Consider the following 18,558-nt stretch of genomic DNA (forward strand, 5'->3'; position numbering starts at 1 on the left):
GCCTGCCTCAGCCTCCCAAAGTGCTGAGATTACAGGTGTGAGCCACCGCGCCTGGCCAGGAAAATCATTCTTATTTAACATGGGCTCAACAGCTATCTTTTATTTTTAAAAATCTATCTAGTTTCATATTTCCATTTTAGCAGGCAACTTTTAACATTTTACTGAAACAAGGCTGTGAAACAAAATAGTTACATTAAAAATAGATTTTAGGAATCAATGTGCCATTTAGGCTTATTCTGAATGAAAGCTCTAAAGGTTACATGTATAAACTATGTACGGGTTGGGGGCAGTGTACTGGATTAGTTTCCTATTGCTGCCATAACAGTATCACAAAATTAGTGGCTTAAAACAATATAAATTCATTATCTTATACTTCTGTAGGTCAGAAGCTTGACACGGGTCTCACTAAGCTAAAGTCAAGATGTTGGCAGGGCTGCATCCCTTTTTGAAGGCTCTGGGATAATGAATTTCTTTGCTTTTCCAGCTCCTGGTGGCTGCCCACAATCCTTGTCTTGTGGTCCCCTTCAAAAGCTAGCAACCCTTCTTCTCTGTTCTTCAGAGTCACATCACCCTCTCACCACAGCCAGGAAAGGGGCTCTGCTTTTAATAACTAACGTGATTAGATTGGGCCCATCCAGATAATCCAGGATCAAAGTGCATTGATTAACATCCTTAACTGCATACATCCAATTGACCCATCTCAAGGTCAGCTGATTCAACCTAAATTGCATCTACAACCTTAATTCCTTTTCCTGTTTGCTGGGTAATGTAATGTATTCATAGGTTCCAGAAATGAGTCAACAGACATCTTTGAGGGGGCCATTAACTGTTTTTCACTGGCAGGGAGAGTGGGGGTCTTAACCTGGGTCCACTGACCCTCCAAATGTTCAGCGGATGGGTTTCAGGGACTTCAGAAAGCGTTATCTATGAATCCCCTGAAGCTGTATTTACACATTTGAGCATGAACACATTTTTTCAAAAAAAAGAGCCCATGGCTTTAATCATGTTCTTAAAGGTGTACGTGGCCAGAAAGAGTTGAAAAACCGCTGTTTTAAGCAGCAGTGCCATTGGTACAGTTTTCAAATATTCTTGTTTTTTGAAAAACCATATCTACTTTATAAACATTTTAGTGCTCGTTAGAAAAGTTTGTTTCATTAAAATAGTAGTCAATCTTTCACAATAAATGGTACAAGATAAATAATGCTGCAGTGCAGTTGCTATTGTAGTGACAATTATAACTTACTATAGTAGATTTGGTTCTGGACCACCACCACAAATTTTTTGGTTTCTTAGTACATATAAAAATTATGCTTACACTATATTGTAGTCTATTAGGTGTGCATACATTATGCCACTGCTTTATCAACTAAGTTTATGTAACATTCTAAATTCTTTGTTGCTATTTCAACAACGCTCACAGCATCTTCACTAGGATAGAGTCCATTTTAAGAAACCACTTTCTTTGCTCATCCGTAAGAAGCAATTCCTTACCTATTAAAGTTTTATCACGAGATTGCAGCAGTTCAGTTCCATCTTCAGGCTCCCATTTCTAATTCTTGTTCTCTTGCTGTTTCCACCACATCTGCAGTTAGTTCCCCCACTAAAGTCTTGAATCTCTCAAAGTCATCCATGAGAGGTGGAATCAACTTCTTCCAAACTTCTGTTAATGTAGATATTCTGACGCGCTCCCATGAATCAAAGATGTTTTAAATGGCATCTAAAATGGTGACTCCTTTCCAGAAGCTTAACAACTGACTATGCCCAGGTCCACCAGAGAAGTCATTATTGATGCCATTTATAGTCTTACGAAACTTATTTTCTTTCTTTTCAAATTTAATTTTTAGAGATGGGGTCTCACCAAGTGGACCAGGCTGGTCTTGAACTCCTGGTTTCAAGTGATTCTCCCAGGTAAGCCTCCTGAGTAGCTAGAACTACAGGCATGTGCCACTGCGCCTGGCTCTGTAGTTCTTAAATAAGAAAGCCAAAATTACTCCTTGATCTATGGTGTTAGCAGGCATGAAAACAACATTCATTTCCTTGTACATCTCCACCGATCTCTTGGGTGACTAGATGCACTGTCAATGAGCAGCAATATTTTGAAAGGAATCTTCTTTTCTGAGTAGCACGTCTCAATAGTGGGCATGAAATATTCAGTAAGCCATGCTGTAAATAGGCGGGCTGTCATCCAGGCTTTGTTGGTCCATTTAGAGAGCACAAGTGGAATAGATTTGGCATAATCCTTATGGACCCTAGGATTTTCCAAATGGTAAATTATCACTGGCTTCTACGTAAAGTCCCCAGCTGCACTAGTCCCTAACAAGAGAGTCAGCCTGTCCTTTGAAGCCAGGCACTGACTTCTCCTCTCTAGCTATGAAAATCCTAGATGACATCTTCCAACAGAAGGCTGTTTTGTCTGCATTGAAAAATCTATTGTTTAGTGTAGCCACCTTCATCAGCGATCCTAGCCAGGTCTTCTGGATAACTCGCTGCAGCTTCTACATCAGCACTTGCTGCTTCACCTTTGCAATTTTATGCTATGGAGACAGCTTCTTAGCTTAAATGTCATGAACTAACTTCTGTTAGCTTCAAATGTTTTCTTCTACAGCTTTCTCACCTTTCTCAGCTTTCACAGAATTGAAGTGTGTTAGAGCCTTGCTCTGGATTCGGCTGTGGCTTAAGGGAATATTATGGCTGGTTTGAGCTTTGACCCAGACCACTACAGCTTTCTCCACGTCAGGCATAAGGCTGTTTCACTTTCTTATCATCTGTGTGTTCACTGAAGTAGCACTTTTAATCTCCTTCCAGAACTTTCCTTTGCATTCACAACCTGGCTGTTAGGCACAGGTGCCCAGTTTTCAGCCTATTTTGGCTTTTGAGATGCCTTTCTAATGAAGCTTCATCATTTCTAGCTTTTGATGTGAGAGATGTAAGACTCTTCCTTTAAAGTTGAACAATGAAAGGCCATTGTAGGATTATTAATTGGCCTAACTTCAATACTGTTGCATTTCAGGGAAGGGGGAGGTCTAAGGAGAGGGAGAGAGGGAAAATGGCTGGCTGGTGGAGCAGTCGGAGCACACACATTTATTCAGTTTGCCATCTTGAATGGGTGCAGTTGGTGCCCAAGACAATTACAACAGGAACATCGAAGATCATGCATGTGATCTGTGGATCACCTTAACACATATAATAATAAGGAAAAACTTCAAAATATTGTGAGAATTACCAAAGTGTGACTCAGAGACACACAGTGAACACATGCTGTTGGAAAAATGATGCCAACAGCCTTGGTGAAGCAGGGTTGTCACAAAACTTTGTAAAAAAGGCATTATCTACAAAGCGCAATCAAACGAAGTACACTAAAACAAGGAATGCCTATATATTAGGATTATAATAAACAAGAAGGCACTTTTGTAGGGAAAAGTTTCTTCTTCAGAGTAGCCAGAATGAGTCCACCCTGGATCTACTAACTATCCATCATCCTCTATAACTGACTTCTTACGATCACTGGCTTCTTACGGTCAAGTTTTAGGGTTATACTGGTTCACAGCAGAAAAGTTCCTCATCTTCACTTAGACCGACAGTATGAAACATCCAAATGAACTTTGATAATACTCTTTTTCTTCTGAACCAAAAGTGTATTCTGTGTATTTCAAGGCATTAGATCTAAACCAAGTTGCATTCTTTTCATTGAAATGATATTTATTGAAAGGCTCAACTAAAAAGTTTAGATTTTTGATACGAAAGGGTAAGTAAAACAAAATCAACTCTTAACAACTTTGCAGACAGCTATCTGTGATGTCAGTATACTTAAAAACATAAGGAAGATTCCTCCCTACCTCACGGGCACATGATTAAATCAGCAGTTTTCTATTTACTCAGCTACATATGGAATAAATCTTTATATAGTAGAAGACTGTACTAGACTTGTTCAGAGAATGTTTAAGAAAAAAGAAACCCTCTATTAATATTCTCCAAGTAAAAAGTAATTTTGGAGGTAAGTTATTAAAGAACGGTAGAGGGCACCTAGGTAGGAATAGCAAAGGAGTGAAAAAAAGTTGATAGGGAGGAATCGTTCCCATACCCATACACTGTAACAAACGACGCAAAAAAGTTACAATCCAGGAGAGTGAGTTTCAAATGCAATCAAGAACAGCCTCTAGTTCCCATTTCTGCAGGAGAAGTATTCAGTAATCTCTGCATCTTTCTAAATCTCTGGGTGAATTCCTGGAGACACAGCTATAGCGGACAATCTGCAGAGAGAATCTGATTCATTCTCCCCTGCTCATCTGTATACTCCAAGTTGCAGAGAAAGCTTGGGAGGATGGTGCACAGGGAAGCGGAACAGCCTGACCGCTGTCCACAGGAGGCTACGTGGAAGCAGTGAAATCTTTTATTAAGCAAGTGTGGAACGGATCTATCTACTGGGCTGGCTTCTCCAGAATATACCTCATGGAGCAAACAGAACACAGAGCAGTGCATGCTGAACAGCTACACCAACTCTTCCATAACCAGACAACTAGGCTTGATGAGTCAATGAGAAAACTGGAAACAACGAGGAGATCTTCAAAGCCACTGGAAGGTTCTGATGGCTCTGACCCACTGAGAAGCTAGAGTGGAAGGCTTAATTAAAAATTCTGATTCTAAGGTCAAAAAGGATCTGCCCATTCCAGGACAGCTCTTTGTACACCTTGTTCCTGAGCTTCACAAGACACTCTAAGGTCATCACACAAGGGCACACCGTGTGGCCACAAGCCCTCATATCCACCTGATCATGCCAACTCTGCCACAAAGCAGACAAAACAACAAAAAATTTCAGGATTTTTGCTTAAGTATGAAAACACTCAAAATCACTCAAGGTTTGTGGCTGGAGATAGAAAACATTACTGTAAACGCAGTTTTCCAATACTCAGAAAGAACCTAAGGCAACTATGAGCTATCCCTGAATTGTCTTAACCATCTGCAGAAAAGCCATTTGGTCAGAGGACCCACCACAAAAGAAGAGTCAAATTTTCTGCCTATGTTTAAAAATGATGTTCAAATCTCAAAAAAACAACAGCATTTGGATTCAAATCCAAAACCTTTTCTGCGGAGAGAGGGAGATGGAAGTTTTTAGCCATGGGTCTGCTCTCTTCCTGGAAGGAGCTTATTATATAATCCAGCTAAACTCTTTTTCAATAGTGCTTTGCTTTCTGAGTCAGCCACAAAGGGACAACTTTATACTGGCTGTCCTGAGCTGTTATTTTTATTTTTAATTTTATTTTTTTTTAAAGAATAATGAAAGTATCTCTTCAAATAAACACTTATCAAATTAAATCTGATAGAAGCTGCTTGTGGAAATTCAGCATCATTCACAGGGGTGACTCACTGTCCAGGAAACCCATCTATCTAAAATGATGCGAAGTGGCAGCATTGAGGGGAGCAGGTGAATGCCATGTGCTACAGACAGACACACAGGAACTCCGTCTCCCTGGGGGCTGCTGATCTGATGGCTCTGCGGGAAAGGGCCAAGCGAGACCATAGCAATTATCTTCACCAAAGCTTGCAGATGTGCAGTGGAAAATTTCGCTAATACTCTCAGTCCTCCATGGGAGTGCAGCCCAGGAGTAAATTCCCTTTAATTCCTCCTACAGACAAAGGCTAGAGACGGATCGAAGCCTTTCCAGAGAGCCGTCTGAGCACTGGGCTCAGCACCATGGCCCTGGCATCCAGGCCCTACTTCGCCACTTACTCTTTCCATGTGGGGAGATTCTGTACCTTTCTGAGGATCATCTTGGGGATAATGAAAATTTGGAGAATGGGATCTAGGAGATGGGAGATTTGGATCTGGGACTCCTACCAGTCTCTTTCGTATTTAAAATTCACAATTCTACTAGTCTTTGAAGGATCTCCACTAAGTACTAATGGATAGGTCCATCACATCTTGTGGCCTTGACCTCAATTTCAAATCTCTCTAGGTACTAAGTTTTATTTGTATTATCATATTTTATATAAAGACTACCTGAAGACCTCATATGAAATAATACTTGTTATATGTGACCTCATATGAAACAATACCTGTTATATTTCGTATCGCTGGCAACAAAGATCACAGAAGAATGGTGCTGGTGAAAAAAAGTTAACCAAAGAAAGCCTTTCCTGGCAGGCACTCACTGCTGCCTGTGTTTTCCAGTGGCTAGCTGAGGCTCCTCACGTCCCTCTGCCCAGGTCTCCAGCTGGGCCACTTAGGCTGATTTGATTAGAAAGCCACCAAATGGCTCTCCAGCGTCTGGGGAAGAAGATTTCAAGCACGTACCACAAATGACACTGAGACATTACAACTAGTTGTGAGATTTGATGTAATTATTTATTATTAATAATAAAGTGCTAAAATATGTTAAAGATTCCGCTTTTTTAGAATCAGAGTTAATTCCCTATAATCACATCATCTTTACTCTCTTCTATTCTGATATGCTTTCTTTGGTTATGATTAGAGAAAGTAACATTTTCACACACAGAAGGGCCAAATGGAAGCATATCCTGCAGAAGTGAATTTAATGATAAGGCAACTGTTTTCATATGGGTCTAAGACAGTAGTTCTGAAGCTTTTTGGTCTTAAAACCCCTTTATACTTTAAAATTGAGAATCTCAAAGAGTTTTTGTCTGCGTGGGTTACATCTACTGAAAATTTAAAGTCTTTATTAACTAATTAAAATAAAAGCCCATTACATGTTAACATAAGGAACTTTTTAAAACAAAAGTAACTGTACTTTCCAAAGCAAAAAATCAAAAAGTTAGTGAGAAGCGTGGCTATGTTTTACATTTTTACAAATGTCTTTAATATTTGGCTTAATAAAAGACAGCTGAATTCTCCTGTTTCTACATTCAAACTGTTGTGACACGTTGTTTTGGATGAAGCTTATGAAGAAAATTGGTCTCATACAGATGTGCAGTTAGAAAAGGGAAAAATATTTTAATAGTCTTTTCAGATAATTATGGATTTTCTTTTTTGACACGATACCAAAACTCAAGGTTAATTTCATTAAAAATCTGAAACCTTTCAGTAAAATGTTTATATTGTTAAAATTCATTGGTGTATCTTGAACTTTGGTAAATCTTTTCCCCATGTGTGATTTTTAATATCATTCACTGGTCATTTAGAAAATACTGATTAATAGAGTTATGCAGATCTTCAAAACATGGACACATTTAATTGTACCATGTTAGAAAATCACTTTTGTTATTATCAGAAAAACAAGTATTGGGAAGATGTCAATGCTATGGTAGTAGACACAAGCTTTGCAGTATTTTAACTTTCACTTGAAAGCTTGAATTTTATCACTGGCAACAAGTACTGCCCATTGTTTTCCTTGAAGTGACATGGTCAATAAGTTCATTTTTTTGAGGAAGTGCCAAATACCCAAGTCTGAATAACCCGCCTGTCAGTCATTCTTCCAAATGGTGTTCCATAAAAAAGCAGCCAGTTCAATGTGCAACTCAAACAATCATTCAAGTGCTTTATGCATACTTCCCATTTCATCATACAGAATACAAAAAAGATGGGCTTGTAAAGGGTTGAGATTTGCTAAAATTTATTTTGCTGCTTCCTCGAAGATATTCATAACAGAAAGTAGTTTTCTTTTCCTGCAACAATGTGGTGGTAAAAAATCCACTAACTACTAGTGATACAGAAGGACTGGGCTCCCATCTAAACCCCACCCTTAAGCCCAGCCTGGATCTGTGGCCCTACGTGGAAACAGCTGACCCCGTTTTTCTACCCAAACGTTGCCTTTTTGGCTTGCCCCTGCCCCTATCCTGGGCCCATAAAAGACTTAGCTGGCAGAGCAACACTAGCAGCTGAGCGGCAAGCAGGGAAGCAACTGGGCATCGGAGACTACGGACAGATGCAGCTAACTTCAGCCGGTGCAGCTTGGAGAGGGGCCTGGTCGGAGACAGCCAGGCTTCAGGAGAGAGATCACCTTCCCATCCCCTTTCCAGCCTCCCTCTCTGCTGAGAGCCGCTCAGTGCTCAACAAAGTCTTCCGCGGGCATCACCTTTCAAACAGTTCATATGACCTGATTCTTCCTGGACACCGGTCAAGAACCCAAGTGCCAAGAGGGCAGGGGCTGCCACCCTGACCCTCCACTGAGCTGGGTGGCACTTAGCTGTCCCCGGACGGCAGAGCTTAAAGAGCGCTGGTTCTTTAATATGCTTGGATGCTGCTGCAGGGCCTGCACAGAGCCTGCTCCCACCAGAGAGGAGCGACTCGTAGGTTGCAGCGTTTGTTCGCTCCTGTTCCCATACCTGCTTGCTCGCTTGTACACTCCCTCCTACAAGGAGTGGCCAGCGACGGGCTGAGTGAAATGAGGCACTCCAGTTCCCGCCCGCGAAGGGGGTCAAGGGAGCTATCTTGTCTCACTACTACAATTAAGGGCCACTGCCTGTTCATACTAATCTGCCAGCAGGCTCCCCAACATTGCTTTTGAATCATTAGTACAAATGTCAACAAGTGAAAAGGTGGACCCCCCTGAGTCTTGGGGCTATCTTAGGGTCCACGGACCACACTTTGACACCTGTCAGTCTCTAATAAACTGGAATGTCTTCATTCAACACATACTTGATACCTCCATGTTGGCAAGTTTGACCATGATAATCATGAGTAGGTCTGGGCTTCACCCAGCTTTATCTCCACACACATGAAATGGTCCCCCACCTGTTCAGTGAAAATAGAATAGCCTTTGTCTAGAATAATCATTACATCAACCTGCTCCAGCCTGGCTCCTGGCCTTCTTCACTGTGGAATGGTTAGGTATTTGGCATATCTTGAAAATTAACCTGTCAGAGTATAAAGCCTAACATCTCAGTCTGTTCAGATCAGTTTAACATTTATTGATTATTGCCCTAAATGAAAGGCTCTTCATGACTTTTTCTTAACCCCCTATGTACCTTACTGCTCTCTGTGGTCCAATGTAAGTCTGCCTGGTCAGTCCAGTCTTCTCACTAGCTGCCAAACACATAATCACATTTCTGGCTCCAGATTTCCTCAGAACCTAGTTCCTTGCCCAACACTGTCCTACCTATGCTCGAAGGTACAGCTTCACAAGACTTCCCTTGCATACTCTTTTCTTGCATTATTGCTTTGATTTCTCATTTGGCAGCTTTATTATAAAATGGAATGTACCTTGATTTAAGATTTTATGTCATCTCATACAACATACCAAACCAAATAATGCTGCACATAGGCCAAAGATCCTCATTTCACCCATCAGAGAAATATAATGAAATCTAGGGGATCTCTTTGAATAGGCAGGGCCCCCTGTACTGTTTGAAATTATTTTGATTGTTTAGGTCTTACTATTTAACTAGATCACACTCCTGTAATCCAGAGAGCAACCATGTATTTTTATTGTACTAAGTCCTGAGTCATGCCCTATAGGCTCTCAATAAATGCTTGCTGGATGACTATAAACTTACACAAATATGACTGTGATATTGTGAAACAGACATTTGGTCTCTGTCCCGGTTTCCTGGCATACAGCTCCTAAAATCCTTGAAATACAGTGATGTGCTTTTCTATGCTAATGAGTTGGCTGGTGTCTGGCAGCCCCCTAGGGAGCTTCAGGATGGGGCTGGTCACCTGAAAGATCAAGGCAGGGTCAGAGGGTTGGGACTGTCAGCCCCACCCCCAACCTCCAGAGAAGGAACAGGGGCTGACGGTTAAGCTGATCACCAGTGGCTTAACCATCATAACCATTACATAGGTACGACTGATTGAATCAACCATACCTATGTAACGAAGCCTCCATAAAAACCCCAAAGTACTGGATTTTGAGAACATCTGGATAGCTGAGAAGGTGGACATTCTCAGAGGGCGGAGAACTCAGGACTGAGTGTGGAAGCTCTGCACCTCTTCCCATACCTCACCCTACGCAGCTCTTCATCTCTATCCTAATAAAATGGTAACCCTAAGTATTTCCTTGAGTTCTGTGAGCTGCTCTGGCAAATTAAACAAGCCCCGGGAGGGGACTGTGGGAACCCTGATTTATAGCTGCTTGGTTAGAAGCACAGGTAAAACAAACTGGGTCTTCTGAGTGACAAGCTGCGGGCAGTATTGTGGGACTGAGTGTTCAACCTGTTGGATCTGATACTGTATCCAGGCAGATAGTACTGGAACGGAATCGGAGGATACCCAGCTGGCATCTGCTACAGAATTGACTGCTCGCTGGTGTAAGGGAGAATCCCCCACAGAGCTGGTCACAGAAATCTTGTGTGTTGATTGTTGTGAGGTGAGAACAGAGGAGTAACAGGGTTATTTTTCCCCCCACTCAACGACAAAGAAAACTTAATTTCTGGAGGACATTTGCCAAACAAGTTTTCTAAACAAGATAAAAAGTCCTTGCTGTTAAGGCATTCAATTATTTCACCTGCAACAAAATAGCCTTACATAGCAAATGAAATAGTGGGATATGGTTTTCCAATCCACTTTGAAGCAGGTAATGCTAGTCATGAGACTTGTTTATAGATTAACTGAAATTTGACTGATACTAAGTAATGTGGCTAACAAGATGGCTGACATCTCTAAAATAAAACATCAACTTACCATCTTGCTGTAAAAACTGTGAGAGCAGATCCTAGTTATATTAAAGGTGTATTATCTTCATCAGATAATTTGCAAAATATCACAAATTCCAGTTCAGACATATTTGTCTTATCTAATGCCAACTCACCACAAAAGAGTTATGCTCATACTAACAAATTAGAATAATTATTCACATTTTCATTTATAGAACCTCTTTGAGAAGGAAAATGTCTCCGGGGCACATCAAAGACCTTTGCAGCAGCCCCTCCCATCACAGGCCCTGAGGCCCAGGAAGAAAAAAATGGTTTCATAGAAAAATGGTAGAGGCTTGGTATCCTGTGTCCTAGCCACTCTAGCCACAGCTAAAAGGGGCCAAGGTACAGCTTGTGCCATGGCTTCAGAGGGTGCAAGTCCCAAGCCTTGGCAGCTTCCATGTGGTGTTGAGCCTACGGGTGCAAAGAAGTCAAGAATTGAGGTTTGGGAACCTCCACCTAGATTTTAGAGGATGGATGGAAACCCTTGGATGTCCAGGCAGACATTTGCTGCAGGGGTGGGGCTCTCATGGAGAACCTCTGCTAGGGCAGTGCAGAAGGGAAATGTGGGGTTGGAGCCCCCACACAGAGTTCCCAATAGGGCACTGCCTAGTGGAGGTGTGAGAAGAGGGCCACCATCCTCCAGGCCCCAGAATGGTAGATCCACTGACAGCATCCATTGTGCACCTGGAAAAGCCACAGCCACTCAATGCCAGCCCATGGAAGCAGTCATGAGAGAGGCTGTACCCTGCAAAGCTACAGGGGCAGAGCTGCTCAAGACGATGGGAACCCACCTCTTGTATCAGTGTGACCTGGATGTTGAGACATGGAGTCCTAGGAGATCATTTTGGAGCTTTAAGATTTGACTGCCCCACTGGATTCTCGATTTGCATGGGGCCTTTAGCACCTTCGTTTTGGCCAACTTTCTCCCATTTGGAATGCGTGTATTTATCCAATTCCTGACCATCCATTGTATCTAGAAACTAACTAACTTGCTTTTCATTTTACAGGCTCATAGGCAGAAAGGACTTGCCTTGTCTCAAATGAGTCTTTGGACTGTGGACATCTGAGTTAATGCTGGAATGAGTTAAGACTTTGGAGGACTGTTGGGAAGGCATGATTGGTTTTCAAATGTGAGAACATGGGATTTGGGAGGGGCCAGAGGCAGAATGATAGGGTTTGGCTGTGTCCCCACCCAAATCTCATCTTGAATTGTAGCTCCCATAATTCTCCTGTGTTGTGGGAAGGACCCAGTGGGAGATAACTGAATCATAGGGGTGGTTTCTCTCATACTGTTCTCATGGTAGTGAGTAAGTCTCACGAGATGTGATGGTTTAATAAGGGGTTGTCCCTTCCTCTTGGCTCTCATTTTTCTTTTTGCCTGCTGCCATGTAAGGCATGACTTTCACCTTCCACCATGATTGTGAGGCCTCCCAGCCATGTGGAACTGTGAGTCCATTAAATCTTTTTCTTTATAAATTACCCAGTCTCTGGTATGTCTTTATCAGCAACGTGAAAATGGACTAATACACCTGACAAAAGGAGAGAGATAAGGCTGGGCATGGTGGCTTATGCCTGTAATCCCAGCACTTTGGGAGGCCGAGGTGGGTGGATCACCTGAGTCGGGAGTTTGAGACCAGTCTCAGCAATATGGCAAAACCCCTTCTCTACTAAAAATACAAAAATCAGCCAGTTGTGCTGACATGTGCCTGTAGTCCCAGCTACTCAGGAGGCTGAGGCAGGAGAATCACTAGAATTTGGGAGGCAGCGGTTGCAGTGAGCAGAGATTGCGTCACTGCACACCGGCCTGGGCGACAGCGAGACTCCTGTCTCAAAATAAATAAATACATAAATACAATAGGAGAGAGAGATATATGAAGACAATTACACTTCCCTCGCCTCAGAATAGATTTGTTTGAGGAAATGAGTTCTTGAGTTGCAATAGTCATCTGGCAACATGAGGCAAAAGACCTAAGGACTGAAAGTTAATTTACTAAAGATAGCGGGGCAGAAAATGAAGGAGCCTGAATCCCTGTGGTGTCCTGGGGCTGTCACACCGGAAAACGCCCCCTTCCAGACCTGCTGTTATTTGAATTAGTTTAGTGACTTACTTTATAGCCCAATGTCTGATGGTTATTCTATTTCCTGCACTCAAAAGCATCTTGTACATATTCATCTAGTATTGCATAATACAATGAGATAACTGCTATAGCAGATAAACACACACAAGTAAAGAGAAGAATGAGGAAAAATTCATATTGCTTTGGAGAAGAGTTGGGGGAGAGCTGCCACAGATGATACAAGGGGTGGGAGTTCAATCAGCAGACACAGGTGACAAAGAATTTTAAACAAGGAACCAGAGAAGCAAATAGCAGGTTATTGTAGAGACTTATTTACACATCACCCCATTGGTAAGCAATAATCATAACTACAATAATAAAAAATTACATTTTTTGAGTAATTTCAATGCCTTTCTTGCAAGGTGTTGAATGTGTTTTGCACACATCAGCTCATCAGTTACATTAGTCCATGAATCCTGGTATCATCATTGTGCGGAAAGATGCTACAGCTTCTTGTAGCCTCCAGCTAGCAGGGGAATAGGTCTCTATGTTTATAGTTTAAAAACTGGATTCTCCTTCCTCTAAGTAGCAGGTATTTTCTATTCAAATGACATATTATCTTCCGAATCAGAAAGCTATCTACAACCAATCCTACTTCTAGGTGTAGAAACACAAAAGCCTTTTTCATGTCAATACCAGTCACATAATTTCATACACACACACACACACACATATTTTAAAATCTTGATTTCTACTAAAATTATTTGAAAGGGTAACTTTCTGATACAAATGCCATAAAATTAATGTCTAGCTACAAAAAGAGAAACGATTAAGACCATGAACTATCCCACCCAGTAAGAGTTACATGCTGAAACCGTAAACCTTGCTTACTGGACTACTTTGTAAACCAGCCATTTGTGAACAATTACTTTAAATCATCATGCCATTCATTATCCTGAAAAACAGGATAATGGAATGCTCTATCTCCCCAAAGTCTGCTCACTGTAAACAGTCCATCCCTCCTAGCTGACTCCAAAAGCTGTATAAACATACTGCAATCAAACCCACCGTAGCTCACAGAAATCCTTTCTTTAAGTAATCTACAGAATGCCAATCTAATACAAATACAAGAAAGAGAAGTTCTTACTAACACAATATTTTGTATTTACAGTATTCTGAACAGTGCTTAAACCTGCACTGGTTATATAAAAGACACTTCCCCATGCTACCTCCCGCCCCGGGCTGACAGCACGCTTAGTTCTCTCATTTACACCACACTGCAATAACATAAAGAGGGGCTTACTATTAATCCAGGTTTTACTACAAAGCGACCCGTTATTTCTCTGTCAAACACTCACAAGAGTGCCAAGTGTCTGTCATCCAATTCAAGGGATTAAGTCTTCTTTTATAGTCTGATACTTGTACCAATTTATAAAAATACAGATATAGTTTCTTAGAGTTGGTCACAGTCGATATTTTGGCTTGGATTCAGGCAGCAGAGGTTGACTATGACAGCTGGCAGGAAACTGAGGGGAGAATACATCCTCCCCCTTCAGTCACCACATCTCAGTTGCCATAGTGATTAATCCTTAATTGAAGGCTGTCTTTGTACATTTCTTTTCAGAAAATTTTATGCAAACTTAAGTTGAAAACGTGCAGTTGACTGAGAAAAGGGGGCATCACATCACAAACAGGTACAGTTCAGCTCCGCGACATACTTCCATACAGCAAAATAACAGACGAACTCTAGAGTACATTCTACTCCTTTTTAAGATCCATGGTTGAATTTGAAGAGTAGATTCACAGTTTTTGTCATTTTGGTTATTAATAATTACTGTACATCAAATAATTACTACACATGAAAAACTCTGAAAGACCATAGGATCTTACCTAGCATTACGGTGTTTATTACTTCTCTTTTAGAAGTTTTCATTTTAGTATATTCCCTTGCAATCTAGTTAAAGGTTCTGATTCAGACTCTACGGTACTCTTTTGAAGTTGGAATACTGGTATACTGTGGCAACTGTTACTTGTGTACTGATTTCATAAAACAAATAGGATTTATTTTCTTACTGAGACAACATGTCTGCAACTGGCTACAGACACACATGCATGCACACACAATCTTTTCAAACACAAGTAAAGTTCTTTAATAAAACTTTGATGACAGACACGAAGCACTCAGAGGAATTACCAGTCACCGAAAAGATTCTAGACTGAGCCCCAGATGAAAGATACTGTACTATCGCTGGGAGGTCTGAGCTTTTTGGAGACTTCAGGATCAAGAAGTTTGCAGGTATTTTCTAACACTGTGATTGAGTCTCTTTTGTTCTTGCTTCATTTCCCTTTCCCTTTGTTTATTCTCTTTTCTTCTTGTAACTTTTTTTTTCAAAACTGTAAATTCACTATTGCCACCCACTGCCACACCAGCTGCAAAACCTCTGAGTAACGTACGTCTCTCTAGCCAAAGATGATGAGTGTGTTTCAATGATTTCCTCATTAAAGGTGTTGAAGTAATAATGACGCGATATGATGAAATCAGTGATTGGGAACTTTTCTTCTCAGAAATTCTGTGAGACAGCTTTGAAATGTTAGAATGAAATTTTGCTGTATCAATTACTGACTGAAGTCAGCCACTGAAATGAGTGTTTCTGTAGACTGTGCTTGGACTGCTAGCAAAGGCGCCATGGGAATGGACCTCCCATTTAGTGGCTTTAAAACTTCACCACAATGTAGTCATTAAACAACTAATTTCTTTATCTTCTCTGAAAAGGTTTACTAAGTTGGTGTATGTGTGATGAGGGAGATAGACAGCCTCGAAGGGTATATTATAACACCCAGGGAGTAGGTATTCCAATTTGCTTCCTAGCAAGAGATGCCCCTCCCTCTGAAAATCACTGTAAAGAGACAAGGTTTCTAACGAGATTGTGTTGTCCACCTCAAAAATATTTGGACTGTAAGAGCTCACAGGCAAACTGTGTTTCCAGCATTTTATTTTTATAACTTTGCTTAAGAAGCAGGTTGCTTCTTAGGTCAATTGTTGGAGAAATTATATGCTTGTAAATTTCTTCTCTAATAAATATTTAGATAAGCTAATGACCAGTATCCAGTTATTTCATTAACATCCACTACAGCGGTTTGCCAAATTATCTGACATTTCACATTAAAATTTGTTTGTATGTAGAAGGAGAAGGTTTTAAAAAAGGGCACAGTTAAAAAAAAATTCTAATAAAAAATCAGCTATCTGTTTAAAAGATTCTGACATACTCTTTATCCTAACAAAGCAAGTTTCTGGAAAACCCAACATAATTCGGCCTGCCTTTTTCAGACGGCACATACAAGGCAATCAAACTGCAGAAATGCTGTTTAAAGTGTTGGCTGAGAGATGGTACATTCCTGGATCAAATGAGAAGACGAGTATAAAAAGCAGCATATTTGGGTCATGAAAGAATGCTTTCACAAGTTGTAGTTTGGCATTGGGCCTATGGACTACATTGAAAAAGGCTAGAAAGGATAGCCTTTCAAAGTCCGTTATTAGATTTATTCTAGGGCTATTATAAGACAACTGGCTGTTTACTATATCGTTCTGTGGTCCCCAAAAAACCCCAAGTGACAAATTTCCTTCAAAGTGAGTGCTAGGAAAAGCTTTGCTTCTCCTAGAACCAGTGCTTTTTTGTTTTTTGTTTTTTTTCTTCCTTAAGGACAAACATTTCACTCAGCCTTTCTCAGCAGGGTGTTGTGGCATTTTGGGCAGAACAATTCTTTGCATGTGGGAGTGCCTCCCCATTGCCCCCTCAACCCAGCCCTCTGTCCAGGACAGCCATTTGGAATCCCTGGCTTCCAGACATTCATGCCAGTTAGACACTCAGTCATCGTGACCACCCAAACTGCCCACACACATTTCCACATGCACTAGTTGAGGTATCACTAAATAGACAGCTTACCTCCTTTGTTTTTTCTACCAGAAAACTCAATCAAATTAGCAATATCTTTTTTAACTTTATACAATATCTGGGTAGAACATGTTATGTCCTATGTATTTGTATTCTAACCTTCTCCCCGTCTTAAACTTCCAGTTTAATTTATGTTTTCTCTGGTCCTGAATTTCATTTTGTACTCTGGTTTTATTGTTAAGCTAATTTGATTCCTTTGTCAAACCAGTGAGGTACAAATAAATTAATTCCCTTGATAGTTCAGAGGAATTCTACCCCCACCTTCATTCTTAAAAGTAAAATAGCACTAGGTTGAAGCAAAATATTGGTATTATATACAGTACGCATTCTGAACTCCTGCCCATAAAGTGACAGTCAAATTACTCCTGAGGCACTTAGCTCTTAGAAAATAATAAGCCAAACAGAAGAAAATATTTTGTAAAAACCTTTGAGGAAAGTGACTATGCATAAACAAAAATATCACAACAGCAATTTGAAGTGGGAAGAGCCCATAGGAAGTACTTATGACTTTTAACAGTATAAAAATCCTTTTGCTAAAAATATAAATTCTATATGAAACGAGTTATCTGTGTGTGTCTTCATTTTAGGTGAAAAATTGTGGAGCAATCTAATCACATATTTTCCTTTTTCCATATGAGCAGAAATGGTTTTGGTTCTGATTGAACTACATGATTCCCTCACATTCCTTTTCATTTTGGGGGTACTGGCCAATTTTTATTGAGGAAAACTATTAAGCAACTCAACATTACTAGGTATTTGGGTGTAAATTTGTTGTTTAATCTAAAGCATCTTCAATGACTACAGCTCCCAAATGTTTTGATTTTTACACTTATTTGTCCCTTACAGTTTTTGTAGCTATTTTTGAGGGAGTACTTACAGAAAATACTATTGAGTAACTTCTGTGAAAAATGAGGTAACTAAAGATGATACTATCCTATATTTTTCTTACCTTAGAACTGCAAACAGCTATGTTAGCAGGCAGCTGGGAAAACTGCTTCAACTCAAATACATCATGTGCTGCCCATCGGCTCATGTGATTTTCAGCTTTGCTCGATCCAATCACATTCTGATTTGAGTGAATATAAGCCACTTCCTGAACGCCATCTAGGAGGTAATTGATATTTTTTAAGTGATGTATCAGTATACAGCAGTATGGTTCCACAAAAACACATTATTCTTATTTTTAATACTCAAGAGAAACATCAACACCACAATACTCTTTAGGAAAAATACTGAAAAGAGAGAGAGTTCAAATATGTTAGTATAGGTTACCTTGGAAATGCCTTTTCCTTCTCATCAATGTGAGATGAGAACTACTGATAGTAGGTAACAATCTTTAAACTTGAAATGGAGGTTTTGGCCAAGAGAAAAGTCATGGTTGAGAAAGGTCCTCTCTGAATTTTATTGTTAATTAAAAAAAAAAAAAGTTGTTCACTAATTTAAAGAATGAAACCAACCTTCTCTGTTCCTTTAAACATGTACTTGATTACACTGATGGAATGGGAGCATGGGGTTTATGACTAGGGAGTTTCGTTTGATTGGCTTTGCTCAGTTTTATTGTTTGTATTTTGTCTTTTTTGTACATATGCCCAGAGAATGTCAAGATGAGAGCTTTTTAGGAAATGAAAAAAATTAACTCATGGCTTTTATCTGAAAGAGGTTTAAAAAATAGCTACGATTTTTATTGCTTTGCTTCTAGGCACCTATAATTCATTTTTGAATTGTGATCATAAAAGAGAAGGCCAGAACCAAGGCCTATAAATGCTCCCTCCAACAGCTCTGGCAATGAACCTCAGGTATGACCTTCAACACTTGTGCTGTTTCAGTACTGAACCTCTCCAACCAGAAATTGCCAATCATGCAAACATAAAACGTTGTTAAATAATATGATGAGACAGTAACTAGCGTAACATTCTCCTTAAACTTCAAAATACCAGGTACTATATATGGCACATAGT

The 18,558-nt window shown here is 40.3% G+C and overlaps 1 protein-coding gene across 1 annotated transcript in view; it reads right to left on the reverse strand.

The window, feature by feature from the left end:
• The window catches only part of ERCC6L2 (excision repair cross-complementation group 6-like 2), a 130,676-nt gene that overhangs the window by 14,706 nt on the left and 97,412 nt on the right, over positions 1 to 18,558 (reverse strand). Inside the window, exon 17 of the mRNA XM_011976007.1 lies at positions 17,550 to 17,704. Within this exon, the coding sequence (XP_011831397.1) occupies positions 17,550 to 17,704 (155 nt within the window). The remainder of the gene's footprint in view (positions 1 to 17,549; positions 17,705 to 18,558) is intronic.

Source organism: Mandrillus leucophaeus, unplaced genomic scaffold (genome assembly GCF_000951045.1).
Source record: "Mandrillus leucophaeus isolate KB7577 unplaced genomic scaffold, Mleu.le_1.0 Scaffold161, whole genome shotgun sequence".
Lineage (NCBI taxonomy): Eukaryota > Metazoa > Chordata > Mammalia > Primates > Cercopithecidae > Mandrillus > Mandrillus leucophaeus.